The following is a 25491-nucleotide window of genomic DNA, read 5'->3' as shown; positions in this document are numbered from 1 at the left end:
TGTAGAGCCTGTCCAAGGTTACACACACAACCATGTAGAACAAAACAGATACAGGCAGACCACGAGAGCGTCCATCAGGTCTATATGCAGTTCAATGTAATGTGGCCTGTCCAGACCTTTACATAGGGGAAATGTGAATTGGTTAGCAGCATGGCTCTGGACAATTTTCACTGAACAATACAGTTTGCCAAAATAGAAAAAAAAAGACTATTAAAGTAGCGTTGAAATGGGAATTATTTACAAAGTAATTGAGTAAAACAATTTAAACAGGGCTAAGGCTTTCTCAATGGGGTAACGCATGGTGATACACCTGCTGTGACGAAACACCGCCCCCTAGCGGTGCTGCGTGGCGGTGCAGGCAGCGGTGGAGCTCATCACCAGCGCGCGCGGACAGGCGGGACAAAGGCTCAGCACTTGTTCAGAGGCTGTTGGGACAGTTTACTTTGTCCAACACACGCATCTGAAACAAGGACGCTCTCAGGAGGTACACAAGTCTATTTTAGGACTAAATTAGGGACACATTATTTCTCTGCCAAGCCTGTAATCCGAGTCAAGCTTTAGTTGGAAGGAGCGTTTTAGCAGAAAACACGAACGGACACTCCAGCTTTTTTCCCCTTTCAACGGTCCTCAGGTAAGAAAAACTTCAAGGTGGATTCAAGTTATGTTTGCTTCAGATTTTACTTCTTTTTCCACGACACCGTCTTTAAGCTGACTAGCTTTATTGTTGTTAGGATGTTTTGAGGTCTCAGCGAGAAGATTGATTGTGTAAAGTTAACGGAAACTTAATGTTTAACTTCGACAGGTGGGTTTACAGTCACAGATAGCTGCTAGCTAACAGCAGGAAGGACTCACCCACGTTCATGCATCGATCAGCAGGAGAGACCAAACTCAACACAGATCAGGGTTAAGATACAGAATGTTGCTGGTAAAAACATCAGCTCTTTGACTGAGAAACAGGAAAAAAGTTTATAAAAGTGTAGCCTGCTTAGGTTTATGCTGGCTTAAACAGACGACGTGTTGATTATCAATTGACATTTGCGTTATTAATATATAGTAAATCAAAGATTGTATTAATTATCAGATACGTTCAGGTGTAGATATTTATCTGTTGTGATAATAACTGATTAATTCGGTTACACCTGAGAAATGCAGGTGTACTCTAAGATTTCAATAACTCTTACATTTGATGTGATTTTGTTATTTCACAGAATCGTTTAAAGCTAAATGTTTCATATATGGAGTGACATTTTCTTTTTTTTGTAGATATGGATATTTAATGTGGTTTATTGTCCCTTTAAAAAAATCTATTTGACATAAAGTTTTATAGATTTAATCTAAAGTTTTTATTAAAGAGACAATGTGTAGTTTTTATCATTCATTTCTGGAAATATCCATCAAAATGTTGTTGAAAATGAATGAAATGATGCCTAGTTGTTGAAAAATATTGGCGGCTTAATAACATATAACCATAAAATCAGGTCTAAAACACATAGGAGCAGATCTAAGTCTCTGGGCCACGCCAAATTAGATGCCATATTTTCTTTTATGGGATCCCTTGAGGACAAAATGCATTTACTGATTTGAAACGAACAGTTACAAAACTTTCGTCATTCTTAAATGTTGTTGCTTTACACATTTACTTCTTCATTTGTTGCCAGTGATGAAAGGGAGTCTCATGTGCTTTTTATTTTAGCTAAAGTATGCACTCTCCAGGGCTTTTTGAGCCTAATGGGTATCTGTTGGTAAGGTCTTACTCCAACACAAAAATTCTGCTTGCTTGCAACAATTTAGGTATCCCCTGCCCCCTATCGCCAGGAAAAATACACACTGTCACTTTAAATACCTTCAAAAACTCTCAAAACATGAGGAATAGAATAAATAAATATTTAATTTAATATGTGCAAGTAAAAAGAAACTAACATTTCAACATTGCTGTCTTCATCAGAGTTATAGTTTAAATGTTTCAACCAGTTTATATACACAGGTGTTTGCAGGCTGATTAGACAACAATATACTAGTCAAATGCTCATTGGTTGTGAGAGGTGGAGTTGCTATCTATCCAATAAAAAGAAATCAAACATGATATAATTCATTTCCATCTATTTAAAGAAATAGATAATTTTTTATAAATCAAAGAGCTGTACAAAACATGTTTGTGAGAGGTTTCAGAAGGTTGTGGTTGTTCCTGCAAACATGTGCAATCTCAACATATTTTTCATTTTTGTAACAAATCCAATTATATTTTCATGCTCCAGGAAATTGCACAGTAGGGTTTTTTTGGAACAGGAAATCTTGCCTGGCTCCTGGGTGTGTGTCAGTGGGTCCCAGCCTACACTGGGTGGAGGCCTGATTGTTTTTGACAGATGTAAGGCATGTGACTGTATAACTGGAATTCCTTCATCAGCAGCAGATGATAGAGTCTTGTGTTGCTGTGGAGTTCATGCGTCTGCTGGTGGGAGTCTGACCTGACCTGTGACCGCCATCTAAACTCCACGCTTTCTGTCCAGCTTTTTAAAAAACGAGATGTATGAACCAGCTTTAGACAAATACTACAACTACTACTACTGCTGTACTCCATCCACCTCCTGCTGCTGTAACACAGTTATTACAGACTCGGCTCTAAGTGAACATGCAGGTAATTTACCTAAAACAACCCCGTAATAAGTTATCATTATTTGTGATACTAATATAAGAAGATACTAATGCTTATTTAATGATCTTATCAGGTGTATTCACATTTTTTCAACCCCGCCACTTGGCTAGTTATTCCATTAAGGACGAAGCTGAGAGAATAATAACCTAGTCGAGTCTATATCATCACAAACCTAAACAAACTTCATATTCATTCCAAGCCCGGTTAAGTACTTGGGTTAGATTAGCTAAAGGTTTAGATTTCTCTCTACATAAAGAGCTAATCTTTGCTATAGAAGAGTTTTTATAGAAGTATTTAAAGGTCCTTTAAAGTGAAACTGTTGTTTGTCCAGTCTGAGCTGCTTTTTATTGCCCAGAAAGGTCATTTCCTGCCAGTTTTCTATATGATCAAACACTAGTGGGAATTAAAATAGAACACCAACACCTGCTGGAGAGCTTGTTGATCAACAATAAAGGACACCTGATACTGCACAACATCCACCTGTCCTCCCTACTTTTCACCTCAGCCCCACCAGGTCTGACCGAGTCCCTCAGAGTACAGAGAAGGCCTTGTTTGATCCTTGGAAAGTGCCCCAGTTTTCTTTGTCTGAGAAAAAAAAACCTCCAACTCCATGGCAACATTGTTTCTGTGACGAGAAGCCCTGACTTTTGCTCCTCCTGCTCCTGAAGCAAAGACAAGAAGTTATGGAGGGAGGGGGAGGAGAGCTGGGGGACAGAGAGAGTGGGAAGGTGTCCTGGATGGAGGCTCTGATGCGTGTGTGTGTGTGTGTGTGTGTGTGTGTGTGTGTGTTTGTGTGTGTGTGTGTGTGTGTGTGTGTGGCCACATCCCATAAAAAGAGAAGAGTTATGGAGCTAAGGGCAGTGCCAGGGACCGTATCGCCATCTTTATGTCTGAATGGATTCGTGTCTTGGTTGCTGCCTCCCTCACTGTCATACTGAGACACCAGAATGCTGTGTGTGTAGGTTTTGTGCTTGAACTCATCTAACTCTAATTTAGCTAAGATTGCACTTTAAAGAGCGAGTCACCAGATCAACAGTTTTTTTTGCTGATAAACTGTATAAATGAGTGTGTAATAGTTTTGTATACACGTGTAGTCATTAGTTAGGCATTTTAGTGCATCTTATTTAAAATGGAATAATTCAGCCTAAATCTGCCTGTGTGGCGCCCCCATCAGGTTAAAACTAAAATCAGCAAAAATGGTAGACCGTTAGGTTGCCGATACACCACTACATCAGCTGCACTGCCGCTGTAGCCTATAAAATCAGCTGAGGTTCGAGCTAGGCCACGCCTCTATAGCGAGTTAGAGTTGCAATAGCAAGACACCTCACGAGCGTTCGGTTCAAAATGATACGGCTCTGAGCTGCTCGCCTCCAAAACAAACCCTCCTCCCTTACCTCTGTCCTCTGGTGAAGCAGGTAGAGAAGTCTTACACTTCAAAGGATCGGTCTGAGGCAAAGGAGCTCGCTTTGTTATCAGGGACTAAGAAATGCCTCCTTTTCTTTGTCTGAGCAGAGTGTGTATGCAGCTTGGTTATTCAAGTGCCTTGGTGGAGCAGTGATGGTGTTAACATTCAGTGTCACTCACTGCCACAGACCCGCCCTCCCAGTCCGCTAGGCAATGCCTCCTTGTGGTGCATTTTTCAAACTGGAAATGTGGGTGGAGTAAGACTCTAGTAGGGGGTAACTGACTCTTTAAAGAGTCTAACAATTTTACATATGTGAACGGTACTAAAACACACCAGTCACAAATCTCCTGAGCTTTGTTTTTTTTCTTCAACATAGACTCATAAACAAGAGTTTCAGTTCAGATAAGACAAAACAAGATCTAATCTCATGTGAGACCATTCATGGAGAAATCATGTAAAACTTGAAATACTATCAGTCTGAGTTCTATATGCATGCTGAACTGAAACATTTCTTCAAGCCCTATCGCCTGCATTAGCTGCAGAAAGAAAAATGATGGGGAAAATGATAAAATCAGAAAAAGCTAGTCCCTTATACGTCACTGGTAATATTAGCATTTATGGCCTCACCCACCTTGCCTTGTGACTCCAGAAGGCTGCATTGATTTAGCTTCCAGGTGAAAGCAGAGCACATATCAGCTAGTAGAAGCTAACCATTAGCATTAGCACCTCCACCACATGACAGATCATGTTCTGGTTTTGTGTTTTTTGTGTAGATAAAACATCAATGTTAAATTTTTCACCCCAAAAAGAAGAGCAAACATTGCTGCTAGCCAATCAGAGGTGAGATGTTTGAACATCATATTAATGAGTAATTAGGGATAGACACGTATATCAGTTGACTGATATTTACCATTTTTTATGTATCAGCATCAGCCAATACACCTGCTTGGTAAAGTTGATTTGAAGTTTGGCACATCCCTGGGCAGCCCGCGGCTGCTAGAGAATTTCATTAAAATGTATATTTACTTTCCTGAATAACATCTGCATAATAAATGCTCTAAAATTTTATTCTTAACGAAATTTTCTTTTGATATACCAGTTTTGAATACTCATTACTTGTTAAGTTAACTGATTTGTTTGATTAACTTTAATTAGATGTCTGATTTTAGGTGAACAAAATAAAGATATAACAGTTGGTTAAATTCAGTGTACAAAAATTGATTCAACTTCAAAAATTTGAGCATCAACTATTATTAGTGATGTTTTAACATGCAAATAAGGTGGAAAACTTCTAGATATCAGCTGTGAAAGTCAGCCCAAACATTTGCAGCACATATCGACCATCGTCTGACCACCATCTATCTCTACATATCATCATCGGTATCAGAGATAGAAAAAGCAAATTTGGTTGACCTCTATCCTGGCTCCCCACCCTCAACTCCTTCGACTAACTTCTATTTTTCCACAGAAAACGACTCCCAAGGCTTTCATTCCTTCTAGAGACCAATGAAAAAAATGAGTGGATCACACCTTAAAATATTTCAGATTGTTTTAATTTGTCTGAGGAACAAATGTGATTTAGAGGTGGAAAAAGGAGTCTAGCAAAGCTCCCACCTTCCACTTTCTGCTCTTAAATCAAATTTTCTTGTTTGATACAAGTGCAAACTAAATATCTGTGTTTTTGTGTTATCAGACAGAGTAAATCAACAGTATGAACATGACCTTGGGTCTGTTTGTGGTGAGCTTTTTATCACTGATATTTCATCGGCTAAAGGAAAACAAAAATCCACATAAAGTATCTGTTTATGGAGTCTCGTGAGCTGCTAGTTTTGTAGTTTTATGCAGACAGGAAGTAAGCAGTAAGCAGTTAAACCCAGGGTCTGACTCAGTAACCTTGTCCTGTTGTTTACGTATCGTGGAGCTCGTCCACCTCCCACTCCCTGTGTAGAAGAATGGCCGATATGATGTCATTCACATTACAGCTTTGCACATCCTATAAGAAATGTTAAAGAAAACCTAAATTGTAGCTGAATGGATGGTTGTGAAATGTTCAAAGTCTTGTCATTGTGTGGGCTGGAGAGAGCGACTCCTACGCCCTACAAAAGAGGCAAAAAGGGACGTATTGTTAGGCTCCTCTTCCCGTCCTGGTACCAACATCTCTCATCCAACTGGGCTTTCTGGTGCTTTCGTATTTCTTCTGCTGTTCCTACAAGAAGTCAGGATAATGACGTACAAATGCTAAATGTATTAAACTCAATCATGACAGCAGGAGAAAATATGCCAACAAGCATAAGTCCTACTCTGATGAATCACACCCACCTGGCAATGGTAAAACATTTACGCTGCTGTTCCTAAGCCTCATTACCATAGGAGGTCACACCTAACTCACCCATATCTCTCCACGTAGCGTTGTTCATATCAGTTCTACTGAGAAAAGGAGTCATTCTGTTCTTTAGGACACTTTGTTCTCTCAGCTGACTCCTTCTGATTCCTGTTTCAGCTCCTGAAACCTCAGTGATGTTTGACAAGCAGCACTACGAGAGCCCACCTGTTTACACTCCTCCATCTAACAATGGCTTTGGTCCTCCAGGCAGCTTCCATGGCCCTCACAGCGACTACAACGCTTACCCGCCTCCACCGGGATCTTACTACATGGAGGACAAACCGCAGCACTTCTACAAATGGCTATCACCTCCGGGGATCATCAAGGCCATGATGGCCGGTGTGATTGTGCTGTGTGTGGCCATATTTGCCTGCGTGGCTTCTACTCTCATGTGGGAATTCCAGTACGGCTATGGGATGGGCGGAGGCTACTATGGTTCTGGTTTGGGCTACGGCAGCGGCTACACTGGGGGTAGCTATGGCTCGGGCTACGGTTATGGAGGTTATGGAGGATACGGAAACTACTATGGCTCATACGTTTCTCCTTACTCGGCCAAAACCGCCATGATCGCCATGGCAGCCATTAACTTCATTGGATCGCTCAGCTTCTTCATCGCCAGCTTCTCCAAATCCAACATGGTCCACTCTAGGAAGTTCTTCCTGGCCGTCCTGATATGCAGTATCCTGATGGCTCTCCTGCAGGTAGTACCGTGTTTAGTATCATTAAAATGATGAATGTAAACAGCAAATGTGCAAAAACTGAACTTCATGTATTTAATGTCATTTCACATTTGAAATAGCTGGAATTTATATTGAGCTTGTATGTCTGAGTGTGTAATATACATAACACATCACCAATAAACACTGGAAACTAGGGATGCACCGATCAGGTTTTTTGCTGCCGATCACCGATACCGATATCAAAGAATGCTGATCACCGATACCGATCACGTGGATTGGCCAGAAATTTTCTACAACATTATAATGAGTGCTACAAACTATATAATCTGGGAATAAAGGAAATGTAACCTAATCTAAAATGGTCTGATCGGTCTGCTTTGATCTATTTTGAAAACTCCGATCAAAACCGATAGGGGCGCTATCGGCCGATTGGAACCAAATGCCGATCCATCGGTGCATCCCTACTGGAAACACCTGTTTCTGGTATGACTCGTTAAATCAAATCAACCCACAATCACTAGATAGATCATTCGAAATGCTGAAGACAACAGAACTACACTGTAGTTTTAGTTTTGTTCTCATTAGCAGGTTAAAAGTGGAGTATTTGTGAGAGTGTCTGAAGGGAAAAAACCCTGATCTGTTCAGGATGCTTCTGCCTGTATCTTTAATTATCTCAGCAAACGTGACACAGATCATTTCTCCCCTCTAGAGAAAAGTTGTGTTAATGATTTCAAACAAACCCGCATATCACTGATTAGAGTGTGTGTGTGTGTGTGTGTGTGTGTGTCTCCATTGAATCATGTTAATTGTGACTCCTGTAGACATTAGTGATGCTTCATCTGTGTGACTGAATGTGTGTCCTGTTTGTTTCTAGGGCATCATGACCATCGTGTACATTGTGGGCGTGAACCCCATGGCCCAGGGCTCCTCCAGTATGATGTACAACCCGATGCTGATGATGTGTCAGAACCTCTACCAGACCACCTACTCTCAGATGGGAGGAGTGGGAGGCTTCCCCATGTACAACCAGTACCTGTACCATTACTGCTTTGTGGATCCACAAGAGGTCCGTTTCTCTTTAATTCAGCCTCCGTGACTATTCTAATGATTGATGACTCATAGAACTTCAGCCATTATAAATATAAGAAACCATTTTGCGCAGGTCTGAGAACATGACTTCTCCTAAAGCCCTGTAGCAGGATGTGTTTCAGTATGACGTCTGTTAACAACTTACAGCTTATCTCTTTTCTAGATCTCACCCCCTTGTTCTTGCTTTTCTAGGGAGTTGCCATGGTGTGTGGATTCCTGGTCGTCATCGCTTTGGGGGTCGCTGCTTTCTTTGCTCAGAAAACAAGAGGGAAGATCTGGCGCTACGGAAAACCAAATATCTACTGGGAGGAGCCTCTCGTTGGTGGGAAGGCCTCGGAAGGCAGAGATGTGGAGGAATGGGTAAGAGAAAAACACTGTTTGATCAGTCTGTGTTTACATGGGATTTAAAAAGAAGGAGACAAAAAAAAATCCATGTTTGACCCAAACTGACCTGGAGATGAGCATGCACAGTTTCACTGATGCAGTGTTTAAATCCTGTCAGCAGATAAAAAGTGATTAGATTAGATTACAAAACAAGCTGCAGCCTCAAAAATGACCTTTTTACCTTTGAAATCTTTTCCTTTGTGAAGTGGGATAGGCGATGGCGTGGGTCATCATGGCGGCAGTCATCAGGAACGTGAATGTGGTGGTGCAACAGATGGTTGTGCATTCATATAAAGATCTTTTTAACAGATGAAGTTGTTGCTGGAATAGTTTTCAACCTTCATTTGTTTTTATTGACAGTCCAGGCGGAGCTTTTCATAGAGGCCTTATAGTTTATAAGATCCAGTGGAGAAATGGTCTTACTGCGCTGCTTCTGAGTAATTAGGTCCAGGGTCAGAACTGATAACGGCCTATGAGTGTGTTCTTCTGGTCTACGACCTGGTTTCGCTCTGAGTAATCATTAACCACCTGTAAAGATAGCCAGCAGAGCTCTGGTTTCTAGAGTTTGTCTCATTTAAACATCAACAACACTCTGGGTCATACAGGTGAAACACGGCTTAATGATCCACCTGATCCGCCACGTTTTAGACGAGTTCTGCTTTATGAATGACTAAAGCATCAGGAGCTCCGAAGGCCTGCAGAGTCATTTACTAAAATAAAAGTACTTTTGCGCCATGCTCTACTTTTTTTCTGTTTCACCTGTATAAAGTGATAATAATGTTTAATACAATAGTGATCAACCTGAAGGAAGGTGTTTTGGGGCTGGGTTTTATTCTTTAACTGGCAGGTCAGCTGCTTGATATTTTAGTCCCATTAAAATTTTTATAGCTGAATAAAATGTAGATTGAACTCACCTAAAATATAAAACTACTAAACAATTTTTTTTTAAATATGGGAATTAAAAAGAAAAAATAGATCTACATACTATTATCATTATCTTAAGATTAATATGCTTAGTTTTGTATTATTTTCTAGCCTCCACTGCCACAAATTTAAAAAATATGCACAAAAAAAAAAGAAAACCACAGATTTATTTTCCTGTATTTTTTTTTATTAAAGGGATAATCAGTGTTTTTGCTACAGTTTTCCTAAAAAAAGCAGCCTCCTTATATTTGCAAAAGCTCATTTGAACTCTTAACCTGGTGTAAAGTGTCTGTGGAAGCTTCTTTTCTATTAGACGATCAAAGATGCAGAAAAACAGTAATTCATCTCTGAAAACACCGTCAGCAACTTTTCTCAGACGTGTGGTTAAACTGAATGATGCAGAGCCGCTTGTTTTGGAGGTGGGTGTCACAGCTGAGTGTGTAGTGCAACACACACACACACACACACACACACACACACACACACACACACACACACACACACACACACACACACACACACACACACACACACAGAGATCAGGAGCACGAAGGTGACTCGTCTGCCTCGCTGGGTAAATCCTCTGACTAGCACTTGTGTCTAATAATGGAGCCATGCCCGCTGGTGTCGTCATCAGCCTGTTGTTGTAGGGATGCAGAGTGTGCTGCCACTTATTTAACGTCTCTCGTGGGAATGGGAAAATGTAAGAGGTATGTTTATGGATTAGAAAGGCTTAGGAATAAGCAAAGGAATTTCTAAAAATAAAAAGAGTCCTAGAAAATTTGACAGTCGGATTATTATTTATTGAGAGATTAGAACACGTAGGTTGTGTAACCTACTTGATTTTGGGGTCTTAAGACTGTGTTTGCAAAAGCAAATCATCCAGTGGGTGTCTTTCTTATATTTAGACAAATACGTATTTTATATTTGGAAAAGAGGCCTTTAGTTTCCACCTTTCCAACATGTCCTCCGTCGAGCACGACCTGGTCGCGAGTCACCGTTCCCGTTTAAAGTCCTGACAGAGATTGTCTAAGGCTGAGATTGGACCTGTTGGGAAGCTGGGGAGGCCCGGTTTGCTTTGATGACTTCACATACAGGCTTTATTCACTCAGCTCCCCCCCAATGGGTCATGCATTGTGTCTGCTGCATGAAGTCATCGGAGTTGGGTTTGTAAGGGTCGTCTTTGTGTCACAACCACAGAAACGCTGCGCAGATGGAGAGAGATTGTGGTGGTTGGGAACTGTTTTATAGGATTATTTTTAACATGAAATCATTTTGATGACCGAACATCTTCTTAGTGTTTTTATCTGTTTCTGTGCAACAACTTTGATTTCTCATCACATTTTTCCTGGTTTGAACGTTACTTAATCGCAACTCTTTGTTTCTGTGTTCTTATTTACCATCTGGTGTCTGAAATTCCTTCTGTGTCTAAATAATCTGTGCCTCTTGTCCTTGCTTCACCGGGTTTGGGCCTCAGACATTCTCACCGCCCTTACACGCTACTTTGCTCACAGCTGATTGGCAGCCGTGCTGCACACTGAGGGGGTCATTGTTTGGGTCTTTACGTGAAGCGCAGGACTCTCCTGCAGCTGCAAGAAGTTCTGCTCCCACGTCCCCCATGTACTCCACCCATCGTGATGATTGTTTTTAGAGAAAGACAGATTTTTGTTTTTAGGTATTGTGTTTATTTAAATTTGCCTTCCTCCTAGACAACCTCTAACTCAACATCAGACACATTTGTAAACTAACCACACTAATGGGGGGGCTGTCTGTGAATGCATTTCCCTTTTAGTCCATCATAAGTATTCAAATGAACAGCTGAAAAATTACTATGCTTCCAAAACAATTATTTCTTTCCCATCTCCAAATAAGCAGTTTTACAAAATAAAAACAGTCTTTTATTAACACAAAGAAACACAATTTCTCAGTGAATGTAAAATAAGGCTAAGTTTAAAAAAGTTTTCACTTAGAAGAAGAAACAGTCTTTTATATAGTGCCTCTAGAGATAAAAGTCACAAGGCGCTTCACAAGAATTAAGATTATTTAGATTAGATAAAGAATAACAAAAAAAAAAGACAAATAAGGGGGAGTTAACTCAAAACACCAGTGGCAAAAGGGTGTCAGGAAGGAACAGCAACAATCTGATAAATTATAATTAAAACTAGTCAAAATCAGAGTCAAGTAATAAACCAAAACGAAAGGATAAGTCCTTCTAAGGTTAACTAAAATACTCAACAGCAATTTGCAAAACTAAGAATCGATTTAACAAATAAAGTCTGCTCTCTAAAGCGGGAAAATCTAACGAACGGAGGAACAAACACAAAATAAACAATTTTCTCAAAAAAGACCAAATGAATTATACTTTTTAAACCAAAAGTACAAAAGTTCTAGGTCCAATCCGAAATTGTTAGTGAGGCAAGATCATGAGGATCAAGGAGAGAAAAGCAGATGTTGACTCTGTATTTCTCCCTCAAATAAGTAATAAAACTTACAGATAAATGAGATAATAATACTCAAATAAATACACAAGCCTACCTGTGAGGATCCACAGTTCATAATGTACATATTTGTCCTTATTCACATTTTGACGTTTGTTTGATGTTCGTTTGAATTGAGATCTCGCACCTTCTAACATGCTTGTAGCTAGGTGTTTGCGCTATCAGCCAGTGACCCAGAGGTGATAAATTTAGTGATGCTGATTGGTCAAAAATTCTTCAGTTCTCCCTAGCAACCAAATATTATTGGCTGATTAACTTTAGCTCAGATTGCTTTTCCCAGCGCCCCAGGAGTGATATTAGTGAGTGCTAGAGAAAAATACACTATTTAAAGACAGACAGCTGGTGAAACTGATGCGTAAAGAATTCAGATTGAATGTAGGCACACACAATTAAGCAAAACTCACACAATTATGGCAAATACTTGTAAGTATTGTAGATTTTCTTTTACTTTTTAGATTTATTTTCTTCCTTCAGCAATGGAGGATGGTGCCTTAGCACCCCCTATGGATGAGCTGTCTCTGGGCTGCATTTTCTTTTATGATTGAACCCTCTCAGGCTCAAAGTAAGTTTTGATAAAAGGATGAACAACTAAGTCCCTAAGTGGTACTTCTTAGTTAAAAAATGCTCATCAAATACATATGTGGAGTAACGGGGCTTCATTTATCAAGCTTGCTTACGCACAAAATGGGGTCGGAAAACTGCGTAAGCAACTTTCCACGCAAACTTTGGGATTTATGAAAGAAAACTTAGCGGAAAAATGTGCACAACTTTAAGTTGACTAAGGACCTGGCTTACGCACATTGTAGACATGGAGAGCACCTGCAGCTGCTGCTGAGAAGGATAAAATTATGAAATCCTGCAGCATTATCACTTGTACTACTTCGTTTTCACACAGAACAAGACCCCCCCCCCCACACACACACGTGCGCGCACACACACATGCGCGCACACTCACACGAGTGCACGCGCGCGCGCGCACACACACACAGCCTGAAGCGCAGAATACGGAATGCAGAATATCAGCAGGGGGACAGATTGAGACAGAAAGTCATGCGCCTATGACAGTGTGTGTGTCCTGTCACTGTGACCCGATTGATCATGCGCCCTGACTACTTGTACAAGGGATATCTCTGTTTGGCTGACTGGTTAGCACGTGTGACTTTCACCTGGGAGTCTGGGGATCGAATCCTGATCGGATCATTTTTTTTTATATCCGCCACAGATCTCTCTGAAGAATTCACAACATTGACGGCTTCAGCAACGCTGTGCCACTCCGTGGATTTTCTCTTATTGTTTTGCAAAAGCACCTCCTTTCATTTCTCCACCTCACCCACAAGTACCTCAACTTCTGCTTCTGTGAAATTGCGCTTCCTTGATCTGCCTTGATCTACTGTCGCCATCGTCATTGGTGGAGCGCTGCAACAGCCGGCTTATGTAAATGCATGAGATCCACAAGGCTCTTTGCATTGACTATTTATGGCAGTAAGTGGGCGTGGTGAGGGCGGGATGTGACTAAAAAGCAGCTGAGAACATTTCTAGTTTCTGATTTATGAAGCTGTGTGTACTCCATGTTTGATAGATCACAAACCTACTTGGCTTAAGTACTTTTTTTTTTTGCTGAGCTTAAGTACGGTTTTAGTAAGGATTTTACGCAGTGTTTGATAAATGAGACCCCAGGTAGGTTGGTTTTAACGTTGCAAATCTGCAACGCCTGCCTCCAGAGGGTTAAGCTAATCTGATAAATCAAATGTCCCAGACTCATGTTGACTTAAGCATCCCACAGTGTGGTATCATTCCTGGGTTAGTTAGGGTCTCCACCCTCTATGGTATCATCATAAACAGTTATAAACATCTGTTTTTGTCCTATGTCAATAAAGTCCCAGTTTTAGATAATAGCTACTACTTCTTACACTGAGCAACACTTTTATTGGAGAGAACATTTAATGGATTTGCAAATCTAGAAAAACATAACCTGAGACCATCTGGGTTGAGTTTGTTATGAGCAAAAGACCTTAGGATTATCTTTCCTCGCATCATAATACCAATCTGAAAATCCTGCAGGGTAATCTTTCCACCCTGCTCCACTCAGCTAAAAGCTCTAACTTGTGTATGTGTGTGTGTGTGTGTGTGTGTGTGTGTGTGTGTGTGTGTGTGTGTGTGTGTGTGTGTGTGACTGTGTGTGTGTGTGTGTGTGTGTGTGTGTGTGTGTGTGTGTGTGTGTGTGTGTGTGTGTGTGTGTGTGTGTGTGTGTGACAGAATAAACCTAATGTCAGTTTAAAGGATCTCAAGTTACATTGCTCTGTTTAATCATTTTTAGTAGGATTTATTCTCAAAAGTAACTTTTCTTATGTTGAAATGGGTAACTTGGAGATTTCAGAGTAGTTTTTTTTTTGTTTAGGGGACTCGTAAAAAAATGTCTGATTGTTAATATGACTGGAACTGACCATGAGGGCTTCATTGTGAGGAATTTGACCCTTTAGGCTCTTTGACCTCACAGGAAAGGTTTGAAAGTACAGATCAAAGGCAGTATTTTCACACGTGAAGCCTTCTTTTGTTTGAAAGGAAGAGAGGATCTGTTCCATGTGTTCTTCTGAACACAAAACAAAGGAACAAAAGGAAAACGTTTGTTTTTATTTGTGCCCAACCTGCAGATCTCATTTGTTTTTGCTCTCTTGATTTTTTTGCACACTGAGCCAAACAGAGAGGTTTCACTGAGGTATCGGCGGTCATATTCTGTACCTAAATGTTTAAAAATATAATTATCAAGCTCATGTGGTTATTCTTTCTGCTTCTCAGTTGTTAACCGGTGTGCATTAATGATTTTAGAAGATGTAGAAGTCAGTCAGTCACAATGTGAGAAACAGAGAGAGGAAAGATTGTTTATTTAGCAGGACGTGCTACAGTAAAGCCGTCGGGGGTGGGGTGGGGTTTTTGTTCTGGTGGTACAGAAGTTTTTATTTGCTCAGCCTGTTCCTTGTTGTTTTTCCTGCTGGTTTAGGTGAACAATGTGGAGGAAAGCCGTAGTGTTCAGGATGCCCCGACCCTGCTGGTGTCGGAGAAGGGAGGCGGGCTTCTCAACGCATCGGCGAATAGTGTCACCTCCTACCCACCCACCAAGATGGACATCAGCTCCTACAACGGGGACGACAAACAGTAAGGGCGTGGGCAAGGCGTGGACAGAATGAATGTACAGTTTTTCCTTTAAAAGCTATATTTACAAAAATAAATAGTCACATTTTCATTGTGTCCGGCACGACACTGGGTTTATGTTTACACCAGCCACTAGAGGGCACTGTTGTGCTAAAAAGTACGCTAGGCAAGGCGAGGCTGGGACTGTGTAAAATGGCAGGCTTGTCGAGTCAAACAACTGATTCTGAGCCCAGAAGATGTTCTAACAGTAAAAACAGTTGTGAAGTAAACTTAGTAGAAATGATTTCTTATCCTGTACAATTTGTCACTGGGCATGGTGTTGGATGGTCACTTAACTCATTAACTGCCAGCCGATTTCTAATCAGAAAAGCCTCTGGCTGCCAGCATTTTTGAACGTTTTTACTGTTTTTTGAAGAGTCACAGAACGTTGTGCTTTATGATGACGTCAACGCCCAAACTACCAAAACAAAGAGTAGACTCACTTCTTACATCAGGAAGAATCCGCGTGTTTCGAGCATTGTCCGTTCTTTCATAATCTGTTGTTGATTTGTGAGCAGCAGAGGCTTTTCCGGTCGCGCGGCCCAAAACGATCTCCAAATTCATGGATTTTCTGCTTCCTGATCACGTGACATATGACATACGCAGATGAAGATCAGCTTTAGAGCTGTAATGTTTGTTCTCACAGTGTGGGGGCTCGTTCTGATGCCCGCCCAGTAAATAAATGCAAATGACGACTTTAGTCGTCAATGGCAGTAAATGAGTTAATGTGTCAGCAGTCAACCAACACCCTGATGCAGTGGCGGTTCTACATGGAATTACTCCCCGGGCGAGACATCCCTTGAGCGCCCACACCCCTGAGACATGGTTGACCTCAGGTATGACTTGATCAACTTCAGTTTTGAAAAGCTCCTCTCTGCTTGAGCCACAGTGACTGGCAGTGTAAGAGCAATCCTGAGAGCAGTCCAAAAGTTGGGGTAGATCTCTGCTAGATCTTTATCATGGATAAAAGTGATAGAAGAAGAAGAAGAAGAAGAAGAAAATATCATTTCTATGATAAGCTCGAGGAGGCTCATGGTTGTTGATGGCAGGTTGGGGAAGTTCTTGATTTCTTGCAAAAGCTCTACCGTCCAAATCAGTGTTCCCATCAAGTGCGGGTCATTTATCGGGGCAGCAGTAGATCAACAGGTTGAGCGGGTTGTCCAGTAATTGGAAGGTTGCAGGTTCGATCCCGGCTCCGGACAGAGAATTCTGCTGTTGTGTCCTTGGGCAAGACACTTAACCCTCCTTGCCTGCTGGTGGTGGTCGGAGGGACCGGTGGCGCCAGTGCTTGGCAGCCTCGCCTCTGTCAGTGCGCCCCAGGGCAGCTGTGGCTACATCGTAGCTCATCCCCACCAGTGTGTGAATGTGTGTGTGACTGGATGAATGATACACTGTACTGTAAAGTGCTTTGGAGTCCTTACTCTGAGAGGCGCTATACAAGTGCGGGTCAAAGTGCAGTGTTTATGTTTATTCATTTAGCAGACGATTTGATCCTAAGCGACTTACAATTTATAACCTATAGGGCATGTTGTGATCTGTGGGGGAAACCGGAGTACCCGGAGGAAACCCACGCATGCATGGGGAGAACACGCAGCTCCACGCAGAAAGGCCGCAGCAGAGTTTCAAACCTGCAGCCTTCGTGCTGCGAGGCAACAGTGCTAACCACTGCGCCACTAAGCAGTGTGGTGCTTAGTTCCTCATATTGCTCTGTCAGCTCCTCATCTGCAAGGCTTGTAAAATTGGTCAAAACCCCAAATTTGTTTTGTACAATTTCCAGTGTGGAAAACCTCTCGTTGATGGCTGACGTGGCTGCCTCAAGAACAACACTGAAGAATTCAACCTCCAACTTTTTAAGGGCATCACTGAAAGGCTCATCATGGGATTCATATGAAAAGTGGCACTTTGTGGACCTCAACGGTTTTTGTTTCAAAACAGCCTCCACATTCATTTCTTCACACATTTCTTTGGCTGCCATCTGTGCTGTCACAAAGCCACTTACCCTGTAGCTCTGGAGACCTTGCTTGGTCTTCTTCAAAAGACTCACAGCTAGGTCCACATGCATATTTGGAGAGTGCATGAGTTTGCTGGCATGCTGTGATCAGTAGACCAGTAATGTATTTCATTAACATGTTCAGTAGTACTGGAAATGCTAGTGAGGGCTTGTAGAGTTCATTCATTATAATGTGAACATGAATCATGATCAACGTGTTTTTGTTATTGTTCAGGAGGCAGGCCGCAGGCTGCAGTGCGCATTTAATGAATCCTCGCGCTTGAATCATTCAAAAAGGATTCAAGGAATTTATTTGAACCATTCACTTCAAACTTTCAGCGCTATTTGCTCTGTTAGCAATTAGTTGATCAAATTTAACTGGTTTAAAAAAAATTTTAAAACATGCAACCTAGCATGAGAACGTACTACCTTTATCTTTCTCCCGTTTCTCCTCTTCTTCTTTTCCTGAATTGGGCACCTGATGGTTTTGGCTTTTTTCTGTCCATCTCGTTTGGCACTCGACTCAATAAACAGGTTTCTAATCATCAATGACAACAACAGGAGTCGAGACTAAACCAACTGACCTTGGTGGGTGACCACAAAATTGTTTTGTTTTTCCTCTTTTTTGGGGGGCCATTTCACACAATTTGGAAAAACGTGAAGGAATTATAAGCCTGTATTTATAATATTTTGAATTAAATCCGCGTTATATGGAAGAACATCAAGGTGTGATTGACTTCAGCCATCTCATACAGTTGATTCAGACCCCCCCACCCCCCGTCTGTCACTCCCAGCGTGTCAAAAACAAACGGTCAGCCACCCTCCGCGTCACACCCCGACGCCAAAAGTGCTCTTTTTCGTCACCTATGAACGAAAAGGGGGTTTCCCCTTTTCTGACTGCAGATCCCAATGCAGCGTAAAACTGACACGATGGGATGTCCGCAGCCGGGGCACCAAACGAGCTCATTGTACTGCACCCAAACCTTATCCTCTTGTTATTTAACCTTCCCCTCACCCCTATCCTAACCTTGACCATCTTGATAGCTAACACGTTACCCTTCCAGTGACCAAGCTTTTGTTTTTGACGCGCTGGGAGTGAGAATGTGTTCGTCTGTTTCATTTTGGAGAGACCCAGAGGTGAATTCCCCGCGTCCCTCCCTATTCTCTTCTTCACACACTCGGTGCTCGCCTGAACCCTCTCAGTGAGCAGGAGCGCCTGCAGCTGCAGGGGGCGCCAACGTGCTGGTTCCAATCCAGACACAGTGATATCTGACAGATAGAAAACCATGTTGCGGCGCAGGTTCTTCCTTTTTTTTACTCAGCAATTGTGCGCCCCCTTTGTGTCATGAAAACATGCCGCCCTGGGCAGCCGCCCGGTCTGCCCATGCCTAAAACCGCTACTGCCCTGATGGCAGGAAAATGTTTTCTGTTGTTGCAGCTACCACCTTTAAATACTAGATGTCGCCAGAGTGTTCATGTTCCATATTCTACCTTTAGCTCGTTTTTTAATTGACACAGATTTTACTTAAAAAGTCTCATTAATTTTTTTGTTGATCGACTGGTACAAACTGCCGGATTGTTAGTCCTATTCAGTTAAGCAATAGTGCAAGATGCAAAGGTATGGCCTCTGATTGGCTAACGCGACTCTTCTGCTGCCTTTGTTTGTGGTTTATCTCCACAAATAACACAAGCCCCAATGTGTTCCACCATGTTGTGGAGTTGCTTTGCTAATGGTTAGTTTCAACTAGCAAAGACTCTGCTCTCTTCTGGATGCTAAACCAACAACTGTCTTCCCCGTGGTGAGCCAAGATGGTTGAGTCCATGAATGCTAGTTTTTGGTCTGACGTAGGTCTGTGCAGCTTTTTCTGACCCGATGGTTTTCCTGTCTAGTTCTTTTTTGTGGCTAATGATGTGGTGAAGAGAGTTGAACAACAGTAGCAGAGAAGCTAAGTACCCGTATTATAACCAAAGGGTTGCAGGATGGAGTCCCGATTAGTTTGTTGCTGTCGTCGTGTCCTTGGGCAGCCTGGCCTCTGTCACTGAGCCCCAGGGCAGCTGTGGCTACAATGCTCATTACCATCAGTGTGTGAATGTGTGTGTGCAACTGTTTGTGTTGTAAAGCACCTTGGGGGGTTGTAGAACCCTAGGAGACGCTATACATGATACGTTTGAAGACAAATGTCATGTTCGGTGTGCGTGTGAAACTCAGATTGACCGATCTTATGTCAGAAAGAGCAATAGACCTAAAAGGCAGAAAACTTTAGATATTTACATTCACCCCTCTGTTAGCTATTAGCTCCTGCCACAGTGTTTTCATCCTCTAACTACCTTAATTTCCACATGAATCCTGAGGAACACCTGACAGGTTTTCATAAAAGCATGGCTCCAGCGTTTGTGTCCTCAGTCAGTCAAACATGTGACTCGCACAAGCAGCTCTAATCACTAGTCTGTTCTAAAGCCCATAAAAACATATTGCCCGGCCCACATTGAGAGCTGTTTGTGACCTTTGAGCCTATTCTGGATTAACTCTTTTTTTTTCCCCTTCCTGAACTCTCCGGGTAGGTGAATAAGCTGAACGTTTGTGGAGCAATGGGTTTGCTGTTCGTCGGAGGAGGGAATGATTCCTTCAGTGCTTTGTTTTTGTTTGTTTTAGCATCTTCAATTTAAATTTAATTCAAAGATACTTTATTAATCCCAGAGGGAAATTAGAGTTTCAGTACACACAATTCTGAGATCAGACATACATACATAGGCATAGACACATGACGAGAATTGGTGACTGTGGTTATTCGCAACCCGAGTCGGGTTAAGGTTTATGTGACAAAAATGAGGATTTACACTTCCTTAGATGATCTAATCAGGTCCGACGTGTTTTAGAATCAGAGGAACGTTTTAGAATAGAAAGTGGAAAAAAGGATTAGATTTAGCTCAAAGTACAGAATCATTTAATTTAGTTCTTCATAAGCAGGAGAATGTCAGTAGACCTACAGCCTCTGTTTAATAATAACCTTTGTTATCTGTGCCTTTGGATCTGGATTCTTCCACAAATCCCTACAAACCCACAAAATTGTGTTTAGTCCAGGACTTATTAAAAAGCTGTACCTGCTTCCTGTTTCCTGAGGGACTCCATATGGCGCATTGTTGCAAGAATCAGTCAAAGTGTCGTACCTTCCTCCATATGGCATCAGTTTGGGTCGCGCGCGCGCGTGGGGGGGGGGTATTTTGTTCCTGATGCCCTTGGGGGTCATTGTTTTTTTTTCTCTTCAGTTATTTTCCCTCACTGATCAGAAGAGTCAACAGGACTTTTAGATTTCTTTTAAACAATCAAATATTGACAAAGGGAGAATCTTGCATATAATCCCATCTAGAATTAACGTAAATCAAATTTACCAGTGTGGACCAGTTAGAATGCTCTCTTATTATTGGTTCTGCAGATATTCAGAGAGAACAACCAGCCGGCCGTCTGAAGCGTTCTCCCACGGTAGGACCAGTTCCAGCCCATCAGAAGAGGCCGGCGGCGGCCGCAGACCCTCGGCCAACAGGGGCAAGAGGCGCAGGCGTAACCCAGAACTGGATGAATCTCAGTATGAAACCGAATACACCACAGGAGGAGAGACGGGCAACGAGCTGGACGCAGAAGAATGGGAAAGGTGAGGAGTCTAGTTCTGTTGCAGCGAAGCTTCTCATTTACATCCTGGATTTGAAAAGGAGCCTGTAGATTATAGTCTGCCCCTCGGGACCAGACCCACATTCTCTCACATGAAGCTCAGAAAAACAATCTCATGTGAAATTAATTTGATTTAGTATCGCAGCCAGAACATATTTAGTTTTTTCAACATCTGTTCTAAATACTGGGTGGTGAATACTCCAGCAGCCCATTTGGAGACAGATACAGTTTGTTTTCCCCAGTTAGCCCAGTAAAACGTGCCACTCTGTAGTCTGTGAAGTGGGAGAAAAGTGGAGTCGAGCTAGAGAAGCTTCATTAGTCCAGTTGTAGCTGGACAGCTCGCTCACTTCAGAAGTTAACTTTTAAAATACTAAAAGGATCTTTTTCCCACCTTGCTACATGCTGCTCCCCCAGAGTTTACCCAGCGATAACTTCAGACGCTCAGAGACAAGAGTACAAGAGAGAGTTCGATGCAGACCTGCGGGCGTACAAGCGCCTTTGTGCTGACATGGACGACATCAACGATCAGATGAACAAACTCAGCCGGCAGCTGGACACCCTGGACGACAGCTCGGCCAAGTACCAGGTCTGATCATCACTGTCCAGCTTTTACACCCACATATCTGATTAAAGGACACTTGTGCATTAATGCATCCATGTTTAGACGGGGATTCTGATGGATGTTTTAGTCACAAACCTCCTCGTTTAGTAGCAAAATGAAACTTTCTGCTTTAAAGGTGTGGAACACTGAAAATATGTTTTAAAAATGTTATTTCTGATTACAGCGGGTACGGAAAGTATTCAGACCCTCATCAAATTTTTCACTCTTTGTTATATTGCAGCTGTTTGCTAAAATCAATGACATTCATTTTTTCTCATTAATGTTCACACGGCACCCCTTATTGACAGAAAAACACAGAATTTTTTTTTATTTCTGCAGATTTATTAGTAAAGACAAACTGATACATCACATGGTCCTAAGGATTCAGACCCCTTTCTGTGACACACATGTATTAAACTTTGGTGCTTTCCATTTCCTCTGATCATCCTTGAGATGGTCCTACACCTTCATCAGAGTCCAGCTGTGTTTGATTCTACTGATTGAACTTGATTAGGAAAGCCACACACCTGTCTATATCGGACCTTACAGCTCACAGTGCTTGTCAGAGCAAATGAGAATAAGGTCAAAGGAACTGCCAGAAGAGCTCCACCAGTCAGGGCTTTATAGCAGAGTGGCCCGTCGGAAGCCTCTCCTCAGTGCAAGACACATGAAAGCCAGCATAGAGTTTGCTAAAAGACACCTGAAGGACCCAGAGATGGTGAGAAATAAGATTCTCTGGTCTGATGAGCCCAAGATAGACCTTCTTGGTCTTAATTCTAAGCGGTATGAGTGGAAAAAACAGGCACTTCTCATCACTTGTCCATTTCAGTCCCCACAGTGAAGCATGGTGGTGGCAGCATCATGCTGTGGGGGTGATTTTTAGCTGCAGGGTCAGGATGACTGGTTGCAATCAAGGAATGCAACAATGGGGTGCTGTGTGGACATTAATAAGGAAATAAATGAATTGAATTGATTTTAGCAAATGGCTACATAAAAAAACAGTGAAAAATTGATGGGGGTCTGAATATTTTCCATACCCACTGTGTATATAGGTTACTCTGGTTTTAATGCAGGCTGAACATGAAAACAGTTTCCTACACCTATCTCCTCCATTAGCTTCTGATAGAAAATCCTCACAGATCAACGTCACCATGTCACTGAACACTCATGGACTCACCCATCTTGACTCACAACGGGGAAGGCTGTTGTTGGTTTAGAGTCCAGGAAACAGCAGAGGACGTCTCAACTAGTAGAAGCTAACTGTTAGCATTAGCAACTCCACCTCACAGCAGAAGCTCCTCAAGGCGTGTGTGGAAATAAAACATCCACGTTGCAAGTGGTAGTCGTGTTGCTGTCATCCAATCAGAGGTGAGATGTCCAAATATCAGGAAATAAGACTCCTAAACCTGCCATCTGAAGCACAGCTGTGACGTGGTTCACTTCTAGTTCCTGGAAATGTTGCACCAGTGAGCCCACCACCGAGGATTAATTCCTACTAGAGACCACTGCACATGTAGTGATCAAGCGAGTGTTCCAGACCTTTAACTTCCTGCCATAATGAAGATGGATGACACAAAAAGCTTGTTGAAATTAAAAATGAACATAAAGCAAAAGCTTGGGTCTAAAAAATAAAAAATTCTACTTCTAAAATGTTTTTGCCATATTCTTTTATTAGATGAGGTATTTCTATTTGTGTTTACTTGTTTACTGTTTTAATTTCCCAGAAAAGATTCAGCTAGAAGTTTGTTTGACCTTCATCAACAACAAGGAAAAAAATGTCAGTTTCCAGATTATTTGATCACATTTGTCTTCAGCTAATCAAATACCTCAGAGATAAAAGGCCTCTTTTTAATACTTTATCTGCATCTGCGCCAGTATAAATGATCAAAAATGAAACCAATGTTTCAATCCAGGAAGCTGAGAAGTGTATTTAAAGATCTTAGGCAGCGCAAAAGGAGTCCATCTGTTTTGATTCCTTTATCATGTCGGACTTTGTGTCAGGGATGTATTTAATCTGGTAATTTAGTTTCTCTAGATGTTCTAGAAGTATCTCAGTCCTTCTCTCTTATCTCTGCTGCTGGACACAATCTTCACAGTCTTTAATACTTTGTACATAAAAGAGACCTGCAGCCGATCTAATAAGTGTTTGCACGGCAGAGTGACGCTTAAATATTCAGCTTGTGTGCATATATGTGTGAAGGAGTTAATATGAGTTTGCTGTGCTTTTATCAGGCTGTTGCAGAAGAATACAACCAACTGAAAGATCTGAAGCAGGTGAGAGGTGTTTCTGACTTTCTAAATTCACTCTGCAAATAACTTTTTTCATGCTTGAAGTTGTAATTATGGTTTTAGGTCAAAGATCCAACGTGTAATGTGTTACTCCCATGTTGTTTTTGCTCTGCAGACATCAGAATACCAGTCGAAGAAGAGAGAGTGCCGCAGGCTGAGACACAAACTGTTCCACATCAAGCGCATGGTGAAGGACTACGATAAGACCCACTAAAGGAGCCGTGCTGTTCTGCGTCCTGTTCAGCGGGTCACGCTGCTGAGACCCACGTCGGCCAACACACTCCACTAAACAGCAAAGACTGTGACCAGCTGAGACCAAAGTTACAGCAGACACATGAGAATACGGCGAACATTAAAAACAAACACGTGGGGGAACGTGTTAAAAATGACCATCTAGATGTGCTTTCGCTCACATTGAACCCCCACTTCTGTTGCGTTCTGTCTCCAAAGTGTCCACCTACAGAGGGGACTGGAAGAGGACATAACACCAGGTTTTTGTTTTATCTGCTCAGATCCGAGGTGGAGCAGGATCAACGGGAATGTAGTTATGAATGAGAAACGTGAAGGAGTTCGCTCGTCAGCAAGTACGCTGATGTGTTTTGCTTCGTCGCAAAAGTACTTTAGCTTCTTTTTTCTTTTTACATGAGCATCAGTATTTGCAACTACCTTAACCACCAGAGAGCTAGCTGCCTCCTGATGGGTAAATGTACTGTTTTGTTTTTGTGTACTCTTAAGACTTTTACACTGGTTGTCATAGAAAGGAGACCAAACATGAGATAAACTGGCCAATGAGATGTATTTTGTTGTACTGTACACGTTCTAAATGGTCTCATACAAAGATCAAACCCCAGCTTGTTCTGTCAGAGCAGTCATGATCATAGTTGGTACTAATGACTTCTGATCGGTCTGAAAAAAATGCTTAGATTTAATCAAGCTGTGTTTAAAATTCTTTGTCATGAACACAGTAATTAGAATTATGCTCTAATTTTGTATTGATCAGTCACAAGCACAAATACATCTAATGTAAATTCAACGAAAAAAACGTAGTCCAGCTTATGATTTGTTAAGCTTTTGTGTTTTTAAAGAGTTTTATTGTCATTTTACAAACCTTTGGTGAGCCATTTATTTTTGTAAGAATTTTATTTTCTTTGTTGCTATCATAAAAAACATTTTTGTAACTGTACACTTCTTCCATAAATTAGGTTGTCTAAAATTATTAATTTAGCACATAATAAACTTCTCTAATTCTCAGCAAAGGCGTCGGTTTGTTAGTTTGGAAAAGAGAGAATCTGCACCTACAGAGAGCGTCCAGCAGGGGGAGCAAGAAGGCTTTCTGCCAGAAGCGATCCCAGCGACACCAATGCAAACTGGTGCTGCCCTCTGTTGGTTGGTTTTATACTTTACTGACTGGATCAGACGTCAGTAATGGTGTTTTTGTCTCAGATCACTGAATATAAGCAGTTTTTTAAAGGTGTTTTAGTTCACAACAAAATGCATTTTGACAGTTTTATTTTATTCTTGCAAAACCAGCTTTAAGTGGGTTCATATGATGAACTTCAAACATAGAAATTTCACTTTAAACTCTAACAAATCCTTTAAATATGAATGAAAATTGATCTAAATATGAATTCTTGACCTAATTAAATTAATCGTCTAGTAAGTGGTTAAACATTAATGTTTTTCTTTGTACAACAGTAAATAAATCACATTTTGTTTATTGCAGCATGAGTCAGCAAAGA

The 25491-nt window shown here is 41.6% G+C and overlaps 1 protein-coding gene across 2 annotated transcripts; it reads left to right on the top strand.

Annotated features, from left to right (window-relative positions):
- Nucleotides 1-491: 491 nt before the first annotated feature.
- Nucleotides 492-24567, top strand: si:ch73-61d6.3 (occludin). 2 transcript variants are annotated; one of them, XM_015970914.3, is made up of 9 exons: nt 492-631; nt 6559-7142; nt 7996-8187; nt 8403-8570; nt 15015-15169; nt 20630-20845; nt 21277-21448; nt 23696-23737; nt 23868-24567. In XM_015970914.3, exons 2-9 carry the CDS (start codon nt 6576-6578, stop codon nt 23964-23966), a joined length of 1611 nt encoding a protein of 536 aa, XP_015826400.3. In that variant the 5' UTR covers nt 492-631; nt 6559-6575; the 3' UTR covers nt 23967-24567. The 2 variants fall into 2 exon arrangements, with proteins under 2 accessions (XP_015826400.3, XP_054608141.2); XM_054752166.2 differs by having other exon boundaries at nt 493-631; nt 6649-7142.
- The last annotated feature ends 924 nt before the right edge of the window (nt 24568-25491 follow it).

The sequence above is a fragment of the Nothobranchius furzeri genome, chromosome 8 (genome assembly GCF_043380555.1).
Source record: "Nothobranchius furzeri strain GRZ-AD chromosome 8, NfurGRZ-RIMD1, whole genome shotgun sequence".
NCBI classification, from domain to species: domain Eukaryota; kingdom Metazoa; phylum Chordata; class Actinopteri; order Cyprinodontiformes; family Nothobranchiidae; genus Nothobranchius; species Nothobranchius furzeri.
This window is presented reverse-complemented; position numbering and strand designations above follow the sequence as displayed.